An 18,039-nucleotide genomic window follows, 5' to 3' on the forward strand; every position below is an offset into this window, starting at 1 on the left:
GGTACTGTTGAGGGGAGAGAGGACAGACCTTCCAACCCCCTGTAAGTCAGGGGTGGGCAGAAGATAGATAGGGATCTCTTGTTAGTTCTTTGAGTGATTTGCAGTAGATCAGTAACGGTTTCTCATTCCCAGTTGTTTAATAATGGCAACAACAATAAGGCTTCCCACCCCACCCTATAGGCCACTAAAATGAAGGAACCAGGAATGATTTTTATGTGCGAGAAAACGGAACTCTGTTCAGGTGCTGAAAACAAAAAGGCACTCTGTTCATTCATTCTGTGATTTCCCCTTCCTGCTATTTTGCACCTGACTCATGTTCAAGTAAAAAGAGATCCAACAAGCTTGAAGTCTGCCCATCCCTGCTCTAAATAGCCAGATAGCTTTAGGCATGATGACTTATTGGTACGACAGTGTTCAAGGAAAGTGCATTACTCTTAGCTTCTAATGTGGCCTTTGGGCGGTAAAGACATGTAATAAATAAATAAGGGTGCAATCCTATGGCCACTGGACAGCAGCTAGACAGCCATAGGATTGGTCAGTTCCTGGAGAACTGCCTCCCCGCTCCCGCCCCTGCTGCCTCGGAGGTGGCACAGATCGTCCCTAGGCTCCAGGCTTGTGAGAGCAGTGTGGAGTGGGGCAAAAGAGGGTGTTCCCAGGGGTGGGGAGGGGCGGGGAGTGCGGAAGTGCCAGTATGATGCGTCCTATGTGTCATCTGGCCTCCCCACCCTGCGATCCAAGGTCCTGCGGATAGACAGCCAAAATCAGCCATCTAGCCATGAATTCATGGCGGCTGGAGCCCCAAGGAGAAGATCTCCTCTGCGCTTCTCCCACTGCGCATTGGATAGGCAGTTGCCTCTGAGTTTGGAGGCGGCTGCCTATCCCAATAGGATTGCTCCCTAAATAATTCAGGTTAGAAATTGTATCTATGTAAGGCAGGGGTGCAGAATCTCAGGCCTCAGGGCCAAATCCAGCCCACCTGGGATCCCAATCCAGCTTGCCATGGTTCCCCAAATGGCCACACCCCTTTTCTCCCAACTTCTGGGTGTTTGATGGTTTTCTGGTTTTTGTGCTGTTTTTGTGCTGTTTTTATGCTGTTCCCCAAATGGCCACACCCCTTTTCTCCCAACTTCTGGGTGTTTGATGGTTTTCTGGTTTTTGTGCTGTTTTTTCCACATTCTAAAAGGATGAAGTTCTAAGGTTTAGTTACGGGCAGTAAGAGCTTGAAGCGAAAATGTTATGGCATTTCTGGCCTTACCGCTTTTGCCTTTGGCTCCACGCACCACTGGCATGTGGCCCCAGAGAGCTTCTCCAAAATAGAATTCAGCCCTTGGGATGAAAGAGGTTCAGTATCCCTGATGTAAGGTTACCCAGAAATTACTGTTTGTTTTGTTTATATGCAATTTCTGATTTCTCCGATCCTTTAATAAATAACTTGAGTGGGTTCAGCACTTCCATAAAGAATCATATCCTTTACATGCATAGTTATGTGAGACTCCTCTGGAGGCCTAAGCAAGAAAACAGTGACCTTCAGGGCAAACAGAGACAAAAACCATACTTGGGCTAATTTAGGGTGTATATAATTGAAGAGGGAGGAAAGAAAGCATCCAGTCAAGAGGCAACAGTGTGTGGCATGCCTGCATGTAGACTGAACACTGCAGTAGTACTGGCCATTCATAGGAACTAGCAAAAGAGAGGGGTGTGGGTAGGGAAGGATCTCCTCTTGGATTCCTTCAGGTGAAATCAATTTAAGGGGAAACAATCATGTGTATTCTTGCAAAAGCACAGGACCTACCTGGTTTCCTTGCTTTGCTGTAACAGAAGGAACAAATCTGTGGGAGACAAGCAATTATTAAGGAGCAGAAGGATGGGTCTGTGCTTTGTCGCAGTCTGTTTCATTTGGTTTCATATGAATTGTAGCATACCTTATAGTCTCCAGTGAGCATTGTGAGTGTAGAGCACATCTGAAAATCAAGGCAATGGGCGCCATGAAATGTCAACAAAAGTAATAGCTTGGGTCATGCTTTTATTTATCAGCGCCATTTATTTTCTGCAAAAGGATATAACAGAAGGAAGAATATAGCCCTTTCTTCCTGAAAATCAGACATCAAAACCAGTGGATGCTTCTGTGTTCTCAGGCAAAGAATTCCTAAGTTTAACAGTCAAGTTTGCTTGAACATAAGTAAAAACTCCTCTGGCTTTAATACAATGGTAAGTATAACAGACTAGCAGCTTATAGCTGTTAAAACCAGTAAGGTACATTACGGGGGAAAAGAGATTAAAAAAAATATAACACCAAGCCTTCACATGTTTTATTGCAAAGTGGATTTTTTTACCCCTCCAATGTTGTGCTTTGATTTTCTACTCTCAGGGTGTCCTAACAGTATCGACCTAATGGTAATATTTGAATAGAAGTGCTGTTTGCCTTGAGTAAAGCATGCTGGCAGACGTGGTCTCTTGCAGAGGTTAGATTTTTATTTGTAGGAATTCTTGTTTCAGCCTGTGTATTTCCTTTTCCTTCAATGCATGTTAGCTTCTCTAAATTGTCAGTTAAAAACATGCAAAAAACAAAACCGCAGAACACCTTTCTAGACAGAAAGAATGGCCTTTTGACCTACAACTGAAAATATAACACAATGCAATGTGCAATACACATGAAAATATTTCCTTCTGCTATGCTGTTCCATTCAATTTTAATGCCATCCCATGTTAGCACATTTTAGTAATGTCAGTAACAGAGAGATTATTGGTGGCTTGTGGAAACACTGGCTTTTGAAATTGTTGGTTCTGTGCATTTATCAAGATGAAAAATTGTCATTCTGTCATATGGCACATGTTCTTCTTGACCTTTGCACCTAAATTAGTTATGTATAGTTATTTACAGCAGACAATGCAAGAGAAATCTCATCTGATGTCACTGCTTCCAGTCTCTGAAGACTATTCAGGGATGTAAAGATGTGTGAAGAATGACTGATCTTTTCTTCTAGATTTGATTCCTAAAAAGAAACCACAGTGGTGACTTAATATAAGAAAACTATGCAAGCACTGACAACTATTGTTTTGATAATAGAAAGATCTCACTTCCTTCAACTGTCAGCCCAGATTTTGTGAGCCCTTTAACACATGAATATCAATTCACAATAAGTTAAATTATGAAAATACTTGTCAAATAATTTTATTTATCTCTTGCATAATGATATTTGGCATAATACTTGTGAAATAAAAGTTTCACAAAACCTCATAAACAGCCATACTGCATTGGCTGCTTGAAAAATATGGCATTGCTGTGGAATGGTACTCTAGCCTTATTCAGGCATTTGAGAAAACATGCAAGGACTCAGTGTGTACTGGGATGGGGCCGCACATCCTGGTCCCGCCCCTACATATCCATGTGTGTCGGCCCCACCCCCTTGTTTCAGACCTTGCCATGCTTGAACATAAGTAGAACTCTCCGCACAATTTGGGACTCTTCTTTATCAACACAGTTCAACATGGTAAGGTCTGAACTGAGTGGGGATGGAGGTGGGACCAGCATGCACAGAGATGTAGAGGGTATGGCCAGCATCTGTAGCCCCATCCCAGTACACACTAAACCATTGCATGTTCTCTCAAATGCCTGAATAGGGCTAGGGTAGCATTCCACAGCAATGCCAGATTTTCCAAGCAGCCATTCTCATGAATGCCTGAATAGGGCATCTGTTAAAAGGAAGGTAGTTGTCATTACCAGTAGTTTTGTTATGGAGAAACTGAGCAATATGAACATTTCAGGGTTATCCCAGAATAGACCTGCTTAAGTCTATGTCATTACCGTTGGAATAGAAATGCACAATGTGCAGCATATAGACCGAAGGTACAGTTTTCTAAATCTTTTGTCATGCACTCTGGTTGGAACTAAAAACTCAAGATTTCTCATATATTTTGCCTTTATTGACAGGTGAGTTTGGAGAAGTCTGCAGCGGTCGCCTAAAACTTCCTTCTAAAAAGGAAATTTCAGTAGCCATCAAAACGCTAAAGGTTGGTTACACGGAGAAGCAGAGAAGAGATTTCCTAGGAGAGGCAAGCATCATGGGACAGTTTGATCATCCCAACATCATTCGATTGGAAGGAGTTGTCACTAAAAGTAAGAACTTAAATAGACTTTATTTAGAATAGTTCATTTGAAAGGGCATTCGGTGTTGGGGGGACTAGGGCCATGAGTCACTTAACCTGAACTTGAAGGGTTAATATGTACCCGAGTGAGGTGGGAGGGGAATCTCTGGGAGGTCATCCTGCCTTTTCCTTGTCTCCTCCCTCTGCTTTCCTATCTTCTTCCTTCTTCCTTTTGCAAGTGATGCTGACCTCAGCCAACTTACCTTAGGGATGTACGAAACTCACTTACCTGTTCGCGGATTATATTGATGGTGGGGGGGGAGGCGTTCCGTCCCTCCCCCCGGAATCCTCACCAGGGGGGGAGGCGCTCCGTTCCTCCCCCCCAGAATCCTCTGCGGCCGGCTGTGCTCCATGGCAGCTCTGCGGAGCAGCCAGCCAGGCCCGGCCAGGCCAGAGCCGTCCGCAGCCAGATTTCCAGCTGCGGAGGGCTCTGGGTAAAAAAAAAAAACGCGTACGCAAATGGCGGCGGCTACAGCCGCCGCCATTTGCGTACGCGTTTTTGTTTTTTTTTCAACCCACCCAGCCATGATAGGCTACGTAAAGATTTACGTAGCCTATCACGTTGTGTGTTTTTTTTAAAACCTAATCATGATAGGCTACGTAAATCTTTATGTAGCCTATCATGTCTTTCTTTTTCTATTTCTTTTTTTACAAGAGTGGAAATGGCGGCAGCGGCAGCCGGTCGGAAGACCAGCCGAAGCCGCCACCGCATGGAAGATCCACCCCAGGTGAGTCTCTTCCTCGGGGGGATCCGCGGGGGAGCAGGCCGTTCCGCCACTGAGTTCAGGGGGCCGAATGCACTGGCATTCGGCCTCACTGTGATCCGTGGCGGAATTCTCTGCCATCCCTAACTTACCTTGAGAATGGACGAAAGGGACTTACCTTGTCCTGCTGCTTGCTTCGCGGTGGGGGGGAGGCGCTTTGGTTCTCCCCCCAAAGTTCAGGCGAGGGGGGGAGGCGCCCCGCCTCACCCGGCCAAAATTCAGGCTGGGAGGGGAGACGCCCCATCCCTCACCGGCGAAATTCAGGCTGGGGAGGAGCGCCCCGTCTCCCCGGCCGTGAAAAAAAAAGTAAAAAACAAACACACACACCCATGATAGGCTACGTAACGATTTGCGTAGCCTATCACGGCTAGATTTCCAAAGTCAGCCGTGATAGGCTACGTAAATCGTCATGTAGCCTATCACGGGTGACTTTGGGGAAAAAAAAAAGTGCGTACGCAAATGGCGGCAGCCCATGGGCACCACCATTTGCGTTCCTTATTTTGGCACGTCTAGTGTACGTAAAGATTAACGTAGACGATGGCGAAAATAAGGGCAACACAAATAGCGTTCCCTTATTTTTGCCGTAGTCTACATAAATCTTTACGTAAACTAGACGTGCCAAAATAAGGAACGCAAATGGCGGCGCCCATGGGGCGCCGCCATTTGCATAGGCGCTTTTTTCTTTTCCCCAAAGTCACCCGTGATAGGCTACGTGACGATTTACGTAGCCTATCATGGCTGACTTTGGAAATCTAGCCGTGATAGGCTACGTAAATCGTCACGTAGCCTATCACGGGTGTGTTTTTTTTTTTACTGTACTTCTTTATTTTGTAATGGCGGCGGCTGCCGGTCAGGAGACCAGCCGCCGCCGAAACGCCGCCGGGACCCGCTGCCAAGAGGGACATTTGCCGAAGGTAAGTCCCATCCCGGGGGCGCGGGGGGCCGGCGGAGAATTTCCCCAGCACTTTCGGGGGGCCGAATGCGTCGGCACTCGGCCTCCCGAAGATTCGTGGAGAAATTCTCCGCCATCCCTACTTGAGATATAAATTTGTTATATCTCCAGTAAAGGTCTGTTCTTAACCCGCCAGTTGAGTGTGTTTTGTCTACATCCGTGGCTACTGATGGGGGGGCTGATTCAGACTTCCTTCAGAAGAGCCAGCAATTGTTTTAAGTGAAAGATGAAGAGATGAGCGTTCACTGAGTATTTCAAGCGGGGGTGTTAAACCTAAGGCCTGTGGGCCAAATCCAGCTCAGCTGAGGTCCCAATCCAGCCCTCCAGAGTTCCCCAGATGGCCACATCCCTTCTTTTGCAGTTTTTTTTCCCATTCTAAAATGTTGAAAAGCCTCTCCTAAGGCTTTGTTATTGGCAATAAGTGCTTCAGACTAAAATATGCTGGCATTTGGCCCCACCCTTTTTGCCTTCAGACATACCTTCCACAGGAAAGCAGCCCCAAGAGCTTCTCCAAACTGAATTTAGCCCTCAGGATGAAAGAGATTTGTCACCCCTGACTTAAAGAAACCACTTTGGATGATAAGCATCATGAAGAGTGATGCATATCTTTCAGATATATTTCAGTCTTGCTGCTTTCAAACTACAGGTATATGTTGTGTAGAAGACAGAATACATCATCACAGCAGACATATCTGGTTAGGCCCCCCTTAAAACCCTCCTCTTAGGCCTGCTGCTAGACATGTCTGATACTGTCACGAGAAGGCCAGATTTTGCCTAATGTGCAACAACAACAAAGATCTGTCTTTGAAGCAAGTTGTTCAATGTGGTTCAACGTGGCCAATGGCTTTTCATTGAAATGCTTGGAAACGTCTCAGCCAACTTACAGCACCCACTAGGTGTAATTTGAAAGCCCATGGCCCATTGGCAATATTTAAATGGCTTGTGAAAATGCAATTCCTAAGATATCCCAGATCCACTTAGGGCACAACCCTATGCATGTTTAGACAAAAATAAATAAATAAATCCTACAAACCCCAGCCAGCATGGCTGGCTGGGGACTGCTGGGAGTTGTAGGACTGTTTTCTGCCTAAACATGTATAGGATTGTGCCCTGAGTTCCTAGGCTGTCCAGCCCTCTACAACTTCAGACCTGTTGGTCAACACTAGGCACAGAGGACTTGACGTTGCACTGCCGGACAACACTCTTAGACTTTGAGCTGTGAACATGCTGGTGTTGCTCATGCAGTGCTCATAATTAGCAATGATTCCTGAACACGACAACATTTGCCAGTTGTTTAATGTGGAGGCAATATTTTATATCCAAGAAAATGTGCTACCATCTCTAAAGTTTTGGAATAGTCAACTATATATTAAAGGAACTACTAGTCCTGCTATAAATCTCTTCTAGACTTCGCAGTGTTCAAGAATTCTGCACACTATACAACCTCCTGTGGTGATAACGATCAGAGTGCTTTACTGTTGTCATTCAAGATGAGAAAATATTGGATTCTGTGTTGAAATTGATTTGCTCTTAAACAGCTGCAGGCATTCTGGCTGCAGGCATTCTAGATGAACTTACAAAACCATACTGCACATTACCTCATGGTGTCAGCATCTGGCAAATATTTGAATAGCCACAATCAGGCAGCATTTTTTAAAAAATCATGTGGTAATGCTTGGCCTGTGTAATAGCTTATTTTTTATTTCTTCCATGGGTCTCTATATGTACTTTAAAAGGCTTATTAACAACTGAAAGCAGGAGTATGGAAAAGATACGTTCTTAGCTAGTAAATGACCAAAAATACTGTTAACCAGTTTATAGCAGGAAATTGGGTCCCTTATAGATATTGCTATCACCATGTGGACGGTAATGTAACATAATTTTTAAAAACCTGAAATGCAAAAAGGTATTACTTATTAGAGTTATAACCTACCCTATCCAGATAGGGTGTTTTCACTAGAGGTGCTAAGAACTTTTTCTTTTCTTTTTTAGTCTCATACTCATCACTTCTGATGAATGGTGTAACTGATGTAAAATATTGGAAGAACTTTACATTTGAATGTACATTCTTGTCAATGTAATTATATTTTCTTATTGAGTTGTTGTAGCAGGCCCAGTTCACCCAGTTGTTTCTTGTATACCTTTGCTTTGTTTCTATATTCCTTTGGCGAGTTTGTCATTGCTACTAAGGCTAACACACAGCCCCTTCTGACTAGGGATATAACTTAAGAAAGTCACTTACCGTTTTGCGGAATTGATTCGAGGTGGGGGGGAGGCGCTCCGTCCCTCCCCCCTGAAATTCTGGCCAGGGGGGAGGCGCTCCGTCCCTCCCCCCCGAAATTCTGGCCGGGGGGGAGGCGCTCCGTCCTTCCTCCCCCCAAATCTTGGCCGGCCGGGTCCGCAAATGGTGGCAGCCATAGCCGCCGCCGTTTGCATCCCTGCAGTCAGCCGTGATAGGCTACGTAAATCTTTACGTAGCCTATCACGGCTGATTTAAAAGGGAAAAAAACACACGTGTATGCAAATGGTGGCGCCCATGGGCGCCACCATTTGCGTTCCTTATTTTGACACGTCTTAGTCTACGTAAACATTTACGTAGACTAAGACGGCGAAAATAAGGGGAACGCAAATAGCATAGACGCTATGCTATTTGCGTTCCCCTTATTTTCGCCGTCTTAGTTTACGTAAATGTTTACGTAGACTAAGACGTGCCAAAATAAGGAACGCAAATGGCGGCGCCCATGGGCCGCCACCATTTGCGTACGTGCTTTTTTTTCCCCCAAAGTCACCCGTGATAGGCTACGTGACGATTTACGTAGCCTATCATGGCTGACTTTGGAAATCTAGCCGTGATAGGCTACGTAAATCGTCACGTAGCCTATCACGGGGTCTTTTATTTTTTACTTTTTGTTTCGTGGCCGGGGAGACGGGGCGCTTCTCCCTGGCCTGAATTTTGGCCGGGCGAGGCGGGAAGCCTCCCCCCCGGCCTGAATTTCGGCTGGGCAAGGTGGGAAGCCTCCCCCCCCCTGGCCTGAACTTCAGGGGGAGAAGCGAAGCGCCTCCCCCCCACCGCGAAGCCAAGCTGCGAAAAGGTAAGTGACCTTCGTACATTCCTACAGCCAGCACTCTGTCTGTCTATGCAGCATTTTTGTCTCTTTCCTTTCTTCCCAATAATTTATAACTTCTCTTGTTCTTGGGCCCTGTGTTGTCTTTTCCTACCTCCCCTGCCCTTTTAATTGTCCACTTCTGCCTCCACTCTCTGGCACTGTTCACACAACATGGCCATGAACAATGAATGTATAAGAGGATCGATGTATTTTTGGCAGGTCCCTGATGTTGTATACGGAGTACAAGTTGCCTGCACATGTACAAGTTGTAGCATGGCCAATCAATGGGTTGAATCCAGATTTAGTCATACTTAGAGTAGATCCATTGAAAACAATGGGACAATTTAGAGATGACTAACTTAAGGTCCACTGATTTCAATGGGTCTGTTCTAAGTATGACTAAATTTGGATCCAGCCCCATGTGTGGAGTCAGTGGGGATCCTTCTTCCGCACTCATTCATGTTGATTATACATGCTGTGTAAACATCCCTCAAGTTTTATCTGCCTATCTTTCTCCCTCTCCTTTCTCTATCACTTACTCAGGTTTCTGTTTCTCAGCCCACAGCATCATTTGTTCCCTTTCTTAAGTGATGCAAGCCTCTGGAGCCTCTCTCATTTAGCTTTCTAAACTCCTTGGACTTCTACCTACTTAGATTTCTAGCCCTTAGCCTTTCTACCTACACATATAGCTCACTCATCTCGTTAGTAGAGTACAGGAAGATTTTTCCTTCAGCGAAACTGACATGTCATTTGAATATTTTGCAGTCGTCTTCTTATTCACGGATTCCTTCAGCAGTTACATTTGTGAGCATTCCATGAGATCAGGACAGGTCAACTAATCACAGCCTGGTGTTTTACAGTCACAAACTACTTAAGTGCATTAGGAGATAGGCTTGTTTAGAACAAGGAATAATAGGAGATATTCTGTAGACAAAAGTAAATCCTTTTTGCTGCTGTTGACACTTTTACTACAAGTGTTCTCATCATTTTTGAATGGGCAAATCAAAAATATATTTTGCATTATCACTGAAATTGCAAAAGCTAAGTATATTTTTCTTTCTGCATTGTTATACTATAATGACAAATTCTCCAGTGCTTTTGAATTTTATTTTACTGGCATTTATGTAGTACTTAAAGGTAGACTGAACAAGTTTCAAGGAAATAGAAAAAAATGTATATTATCCATGGGTGTTCTTTTTGAGAGGAGTTTGCCAAGCAGACCTTCCAATATATATAAAACATATGATAAATAGGCCCTGGGACCCGTAAGTGGCAAACCAAATTTTGATGGATGGCTCTTACAAATGAACTGACTATTCATGCTGATTGGATCTTATGGGCTAAATCTTAAGGACTTGCATGGCAAATGTCTGTAAGAGACCGTACATGAATCCAGAGGCACACATACTGTTTAGGGGTACTGTAGCTTATTATTACTCACTAGAGATGTGATAAGGTACAGAGGCTAAATAAGACCTCAGTCCATTCTTCCAACACTGAATTATTCCCCTGTTTCATATTTGTTTCTATGCTGAACTTTCCTTCCACACTGGTCTCCAGGGTGCTCTATAGGCAGCAGTCCTAATAGCCAACACATATGTTCTGCTTGGTTTACTAATAATTTACAGCAATTTGTAGCATTTTAGTGTAATAAATTTTAGAAACACTGTTGACACAAGTTGTTATCATGTAAATGGCTGCGTTTTGATAAATGAACATAGAATGTTTCTTTTAAAATATGAAGCCTTTCTTTTGGAGCATATGTTTCTGATTGCACATACATTTCCAGCTCAACTTTAGTTAAAAAGAAAAAAAAATCTGTGTTCAGAACAAGATAAATAAGACAGGAAATTTGTGTTCAGTACTTCAAACGGCTTTTCCTTCTTTACTAATTTTACACTCCTGCCACATTAATAATGTGGCAAGCAAGAAGCAACAATCAGATTGTAAACAAGCAGCTTTTACTATGAGTAAGATACAGTGTTCTCAACTGCGTTATTGCACGAACTCATCAAATAAGCATCACTCCACTTGTTTTTGTTTTGTTTTGTTTTTTGACTGAGAGTTTTAAAGCATACTACGACAAATGTGACCGGGAATAAAATGCTGCCATAGGGACATAAGAGGCCACCTTATACTGAGTCAGGCCATTGGTCCATCTAGCCCAGTGTTCTCTGACTGGCAGAGGCTGTCTGGGCTTTCAGACAGGAGTTTTCCAGCCCTACCTGGTCCTGGAGATGGCGGGGATCGAACCTGGGACTTTCAGTATGCAAACCACGTGCTCTGCTACTGAGCTGCGGCCCCTGCCATTTTTCCCTGTTCCCCAAAAGGAGCACTCTTGTGATAGGTCCAGTCACGAATGTGAAATAGGAGCCCGATTGTGCTGTTCAGGCTTCTCAGGATTACGGAGGGGGGTGGCTTTCAGAAGTGGGAAGGAATTCTCCTACTAGGTTTCCCCCTACTGTGCTAGATAGTGCTGGATCTGTCTTCTCCAGCCTGGTGCCCTCCAGATGTTTGTGGACTTTAACACCCACCAGCCCCAGCCAGCATGGCCAATGGTGACATAAACTGAGAGTTTTAATCCAAAACTTCTGGGGGCACCAGGTTGAGGAAGGCTGTGCTAAATTATTTAATCCTGGCTATTTTATAGCTATATGGTGGGTGGGGGTCGGAAGCACTTCTGGAGATGGAAAAGTCATCCTCCCAACTCTAATCCCACCCCCAAGATACTTGCTGTTAGGGGCTTGAACAGGTCTATTCCTTTTCTTCCTCTGTGCTCCTTTTTTTCTTTTCTTTTTTTACTTTTCAACTGACACACAAATATTTCATGTCTCAAACCAGTCCAAGCCATAGACTCCCTTGATAGACTCACACAAACTCTATTCGGGTGTTCAAAATCTCACATGCAAAGAGGGAAAGTTGGGGAAGAGTGTGCTAGCTCGCCCCCCACCCCACCCCATTGTGGTCCTACCACCGTCCATGACTTGGAGGGTGACTGTCTGCAGCAGGGAGGCTGCACTACTCATGTAGGCCCCCACACAATTTAGAACCCCAATTTTCTAGGATTCTGAATCACTTGTTGGGGAGCCTACATGGGTAGAGCAGTCTCCCTGCTGCAGACAGTTTCCCTCCGACTCATGGAGGGCATCAAGGATGGTGGCAGAGTCAGGCAGGTCTACCGCCTTCATTCGTATTCTCCCTCAAGCAATTCTAATTGCATGAGTGAAATTAACACTTGAACAGGGCTAGGATCTGTCTGACCTCTGGTCTTTTCCAGCATAATTGTATGCAAGTCCACCCAGATGTAAGCCCTTATCAGATAACTGGGAATAGGACTGCGGTATTGGATTCCTTTTTCGCTCTTGTCTCTTGTTCACGTGTAATGAGAATTTCCCTGAAACCCTAAAACAGGCCATGGATTCTGGGTGACTTGTTAACCACCCCAACAACCCAGTCTCGCCGGGTTCACACATAACAAGCTGCAATGCGTCCCCGCCACAGCTTGAATTTGTAAAATGCAAAACGGCAAGCCCCATAAGGAAATGCACCCATGAGGATTTGCCATTACATGCAAAGCCGGTCTATGTGTGTATCTTTTTGATCTGTCTCTCTCTGATAGCAAACTCAAGTGATGAGTGCCATTTCTGAACTGGCATCAACGCTCTAAGCTCACAGGTTAATGTCAGGCTGTTCAGTGTTCTTTATTTTTAATGTAATTTTCTTTTAATTCACATACCTACATACTTCTGTGTACCTAGGTTATCATCTGAGAATGCAGAAGCCACTACCTTAGTCTTGGGTTGTTCTGTTTCTCTTTCAAACTGATAGGCACTGAACAATCTGAGTTTGTACAATTGGGATGTGAAACAAAATGTTGCAATTTATCTTCACGGGAGGGCTTCTGTTTTGTGTTTCTTTCCAGCCAGTCATGCCTTCTTCTGGATACTAAAAGCTGTAAGGAGCTCAAGGTCAAGTCATTCCACTTTTCCCTCCCCTCAGTTTTCCATTTTCCTTTTCCAGTTGACAGACAACACTCTAAAGCTACTGAGCATGTTCAGAGCTCAATGGACTTTCGGGGATTTCGGGGGAGAGCATTGGGTTTTTTTCCCCTAATGATTTTTAATACTCTGCAAACCTTGTAATTTCTCTGGGCATGTAGTTATCTCCCTTCTGATTCATAGTGGCCCAGTTTGGAATACAATGGCACTCACCAGCTGTGTTTTCTGTTAGAGACTCTATATGGGTTCCCAGCAAAATAGCTTTTAGGGTTGCTTAGAATTCAGTTCATAATGGTATGCATAGAGTACCTTTGCCATTTAGTTATGTTGCAAACAGGATTGCTGGTGAGCCTGCAGATTATTCTGTAAACCTGCAGAATAATCCCCTCCAAGATCTGAAGCCATCTATTACTTTCATTGGGATAAAATATAGTGAATTAATCTTTGTGGGAGGGGAACAGTATTATGAAAATTGTTCATGATGGTACGACGAAAGAAAGATGAGCTCTGTTTTCTGGAAGCGTTGACTCTAATTTTAATTCTTGTCATAAAACATGATATTTATCCAGAGAATATTAACATGGAATATGGCACTACATGGCTTAAATAACACAAGAGGATGTCTGAAAGGTGCTAAATATACTTTTGGTTGTGTGGCATATAATGCACACGACAACGTATAAATCAGTCATTTGACTATACCCATGTGTCAATAGGGATTGTTGTTGTTGTTCAGTCACTCAGCTGGAAGACTGTCATCTCCGCTAGCTTTGTTGTTACTAATGCTTCCTAAGGCCCACTTGACTTCACGCTCTAGGATGTCTGGCTCAAGTTCAGTGACCGCACTATCATGGCTATCAAGGACATTAAGATCTTTCCTGTATAGTTCTTCTGTGTATTCTTTCCACCTCTTCTTAATCTCATCTGCTTCTGTTAGGTCCCTGCCTTCTTTGTCCTTTATCATGCCCGTCTTTGCACAAAACGTTCCCTTGAGATCTCCGATTTTCTTGAAGAGATCTCTAGTCTTTCCCATTCTGTTGTTTTCCTCGATTTCTTTTCATTGTTCATTTAAGAAGGCCTTCTTGTCTCTCCTTGCTATTCTCTGAAACTCTGCATTCAGTTGGGTATATCTTCCCCTTTCTCCCTTGCTTTTCGCTTCCCTTCTTTCCTCAGCTACTTGTAAAGCCTCATCAGACAGCCACTTGGCTTTCTTGCATTTCTTTTTCTTTGGGATGGATTTTGTTGCTGCCTCCTGAACAATGTTACGAACCTCCGTCCATAGTTCCTCAGGCACTCTGTCTATCAGGTCTAATCCCTTAAATCTATTCCTCACCTCCACTGTATATTCATCAGGGATATGATTTAGGTCATACCTGAATGGTTTAGTGGTTTTCCCTACGTTCTTCAATTTCAGCCGAAATTTTGCAAGAAGCAGCTCATGATCTGAGCCACAGTCAGCTCCAGGTCTTGTTTTTACTGACTGTGTGGAGCTTCTCCATCTTTGGCTGCAAAGGACATAATCAATCTGATTTCGATATTGACCATCTGGTGATGTCCATGTGTAGAGTCACCTCTTGTGCTGTTGGAAAAGAGTGTTTGCTATGATCAGTGTGTTCTCTTGGCAAAACTCTATTAGCTTTTGTCCTGCTTCATTTTGTACACCAAGGCCATGCCTGCCTGTTATCCCGGTGATTTCTTGACTTCCTACTTTAGCATTCCAGTCCCCTATGATGAAGAGGACATCTTTTTTTGGTGTTAGTTCTAGAAGGTGTTGGAGGTCTTCATAGAACCGATCAACTTCAGCTTCTTCGGCATCAGTGGCTGGGGCATAGACTTGAATTACTGTGATGTTGAATGGTTTGCCTTGGATTCATACTGAGATCATTCTATCATTTTTGAGATTGTACCCCAGTACTGCTTTTCCCACCCTTTTGTTGACTATGAGTGCTACTCCATTTCTTCTAAGGGATTCTTGCCCACAATAGTAGATATGATGGTCACCTGAATTAAATTCGCCCATTCCTGTCCATTTTAGTTCGTTGATTCCCAAGATGTTGATGTTCAATCTTGCCATCTCATGTTTGACCACCTCCAGCTTACCTTGATTCATTGATCTAACATTCCAGGTTCCTAAACAATATTGTTCTTTACAGCATCAGATTTTCTTTTCACCACCAGACACATCCACAGCTGAGTGTCCTTTCAGCTTTGGCACAGCCGCTTCACTCTTTCTGGCGCTACTTGGAAATACCCTCTGCTCTTTCCCAGTAGTATATTGGACACCTTCCGACCTGAGGGGCTCATCTTCCGGCGTCATCTCTTTTAGCCTTGTGATACGTTCCATGGGGTTTTCTTGGCAAGAATACTGGAGTCGGTTGCCATTTCCTTCTCCAGTGGACCACATTTTGTCAGAACTCTCTGCCATGACCTGTCCGTCTTGGGTAGCCCTGCATGGCATAGCTTATGGCTTCACTGAGTTACGCAAGCCCCTTCGCCACAACAAGGCAGTGATCCATGAAGGGGGTCAATAGGGATCCCTTGGGCTAAATAGCCCTGGAGTCATTTATAAAGTGGAAATTGTACAGATCACCACCAAAATAGTGGTGAAGCACATGATTCTGTAACCTGATGAATTATTTGCAACTGTAATGTGATTATTAATAATTAACTAAATGAATATTCTACTATATTCCGATGTATGTATTGATTATGAAGTGAAAGCAGTGGTGAAGAGGAGCATGATCCCTAAGGGGTTAAAGCAGTTGCTAAGTGGATTATTGGGGGTGGGGGGGCTGATTCCCAGGCCATAACTCATGTCAGACCTGACCAGAAAGATTGGAAAGACTGAACTTTGTAAAGATTCACTGGAGCATATGCCTGGCAGTGTTTCTCCACAAAGGGCAAAGGAAAGAACTGTGTCCAATTGCCTTTAGGCAGTGGAAAGGCTGTTCAGTTATTGGGTACGACATTCTATTCCTGAAGTATTTAACACCTCTGATCATTCATAGAGAAGCTGGATGATACACCCATGTGCTTACACATCCAGAACCTTTTTTCCCCACCATCATTATGAGGTATATCTTAGTGATTGAGCCACCGGATCACAGATGGACATTTTCTTCTTGACTTGGTGGTAATATGTTGGCAGTGAATTGGAACTTTCAGACCACAACAAGCAAGGAGGAATGTATAATGAATGATGAGCAATGTTTAGAGTTGTGCACAAATGGCCTCTTGAAATTCTCCACCTTATTTGTGGGCAGAGAAACTTTGGAGACAGTTTCGCTGAATTTCTCCAGGGGGAGGAGAAATTCTCCACAGTTTCTCCCCAGTAAGGCTCCCCATTTGCAGGGCTTGTAGCACAGCTTCTTTCTTTTTTTGGTAATGGTTTTGGGGGGTTTCGTGCTACGACAGCATCAACTGTCTTGGCAGGCCTGGACCCCAGTTTGCATCCACCACAGGTGTGGGGGGGCAGTATTGTGTCCAGCTCCAGGGATGAGGTGGAGTTAGTGCCCCGCCAAAATCTGCCCTCCAATTTCCTGAAAGGTTTCTTCCCCCATGAAAGAGGCTTCCATTGTTCTGCCTAGGGATGTATGAAAGTCACTTACCTTTTCAAGGAATTGATTCGTGGTAGGGGGAGGTGCTCCGTCCCTCCCTCCAGAATCCTTGACAGGGGGGAGGCGATCCGGTCCTCCCCCCCGGAATCCTGCCCAGCCGGCTCCGCTCCGCAGCAGCTCCGCAGAGCAGCCGGCCAGACCCGTCCGCGGCCAGAGTTCTGGCCACGGACGGGCTGCTGCGGATGCAAATGGCGGCCGCCGTAGTGGCCACCATTTGCATCCAGCCAGGCTGCTGTGATAGACTATGTAAGTATTTACGTAGCCTATCACGGCTGGAGGAAAAAGAAAAAAAAAAGCATACGCAAATGGCGGCAGCTACAGCGGCCGCCATTTGCATTCCCTATTTTTCGCCCTTTTAGCTTACATAAATATTTACATAGGCTATTACGGCGAAAAAAAGGGGAATGCAAATAGTGTAGTGGGCGCTATTTGCGTTCCTTTTTTTTTCGCCGTAATAGCTTACGTAAATATTTATGTAGGCTAACAGAAAAAAAAGGAATGCAAATAGCGCCCACTATGCTATTTGCGTTCCCCTTTTTTTCACCATAATAGCCTATGTAAATATTTTGTTGTTGTTGTTCAGTCGTTCAGTCGTGTCCGACTCTTCGTGACCCCATGCACCATAGCACGCCAGGCCTTCCTGTCCTGCGCTCTCTCCCGGAGCATGCTCAAGTTCATATTCATTGCATCCGTGATGCTATCTAGCCATCTCATCCTCTGCCGTCCCCTTCTGCTTTTGCCTTCAGTCTTTCCCAGCATCAGGGTCTTTTCCAGGGAGTTTTCTCTTCGCATTAGGTGGCCAAAATATTGGAGCTTCAGCTTCATTATCTGTCCTTCCAATGAGCACTCAGGGTTGATTTCCTTTAGGATGGACTGATTTGACCTCCTTGCAGTCCAGGGGACTCGTAAGAGTCTTCTCCAGCACCACAGTTCAAAAGCATCAATTCTTCGGCGCTCAGCCTTCCTTATAGTCCAGCTCTCACAGCCATACATTACTACTGGGAAAACCATAGCTTTGATTAGACGGACCTTTGTCGGCAAGGTGATGTCTCTGCTTCTTACTATGCTGTCTAGGTTGGCCGTAGCTTTCCTCCCAAGGAGCAAGCGTCTTTTAATTTCATGGCTACAGTCACCGTCTGCGGTGATCTTGGAGCCCAAGAAAGTAAAATCTGTCACTGCTGCCATTTCTTCCCCTTCTATATGCCAGGAAATGATGGGACCAGATGCCATGATCTTCGTTTTTTTAATGTTGAGTTTCAAACCAGCTTTTGCACTCTCCTCTTTCACCCTCAACAAGAGGCTCTTGAGATCCTCTTCGCTTTCTGCCATTAGGGTGGTATCGTCTGCATATCGGAGGTTGTTGATAATTCTCCCGGCAATCTTAATTCTGACCTGTGATTCATCCAACCCGGCATTTCTCATGATGTACTCTGCATATAAGTTAAATAAGCAGGG

At 44.5% G+C, this 18,039-nt stretch overlaps 1 protein-coding gene across 1 annotated transcript in view; it reads left to right on the top strand.

Annotated features, from left to right (window-relative positions):
* The window catches only part of EPHA3 (EPH receptor A3), a 357,009-nt gene that overhangs the window by 304,120 nt on the left and 34,850 nt on the right, over positions 1-18,039 (top strand). Inside the window, exon 11 of the mRNA XM_084843389.1 lies at positions 3,932-4,117. Coding sequence (XP_084699515.1) covers positions 3,932-4,117 — 186 coding nt within the window. The remainder of the gene's footprint in view (positions 1-3,931; positions 4,118-18,039) is intronic.

Source organism: Heloderma suspectum, chromosome 3 (assembly GCF_057233095.1).
Source record: "Heloderma suspectum isolate Gila_16-S chromosome 3, 16-S_ref, whole genome shotgun sequence".
NCBI classification, from domain to species: Eukaryota; Metazoa; Chordata; class Lepidosauria; order Squamata; family Helodermatidae; genus Heloderma; species Heloderma suspectum.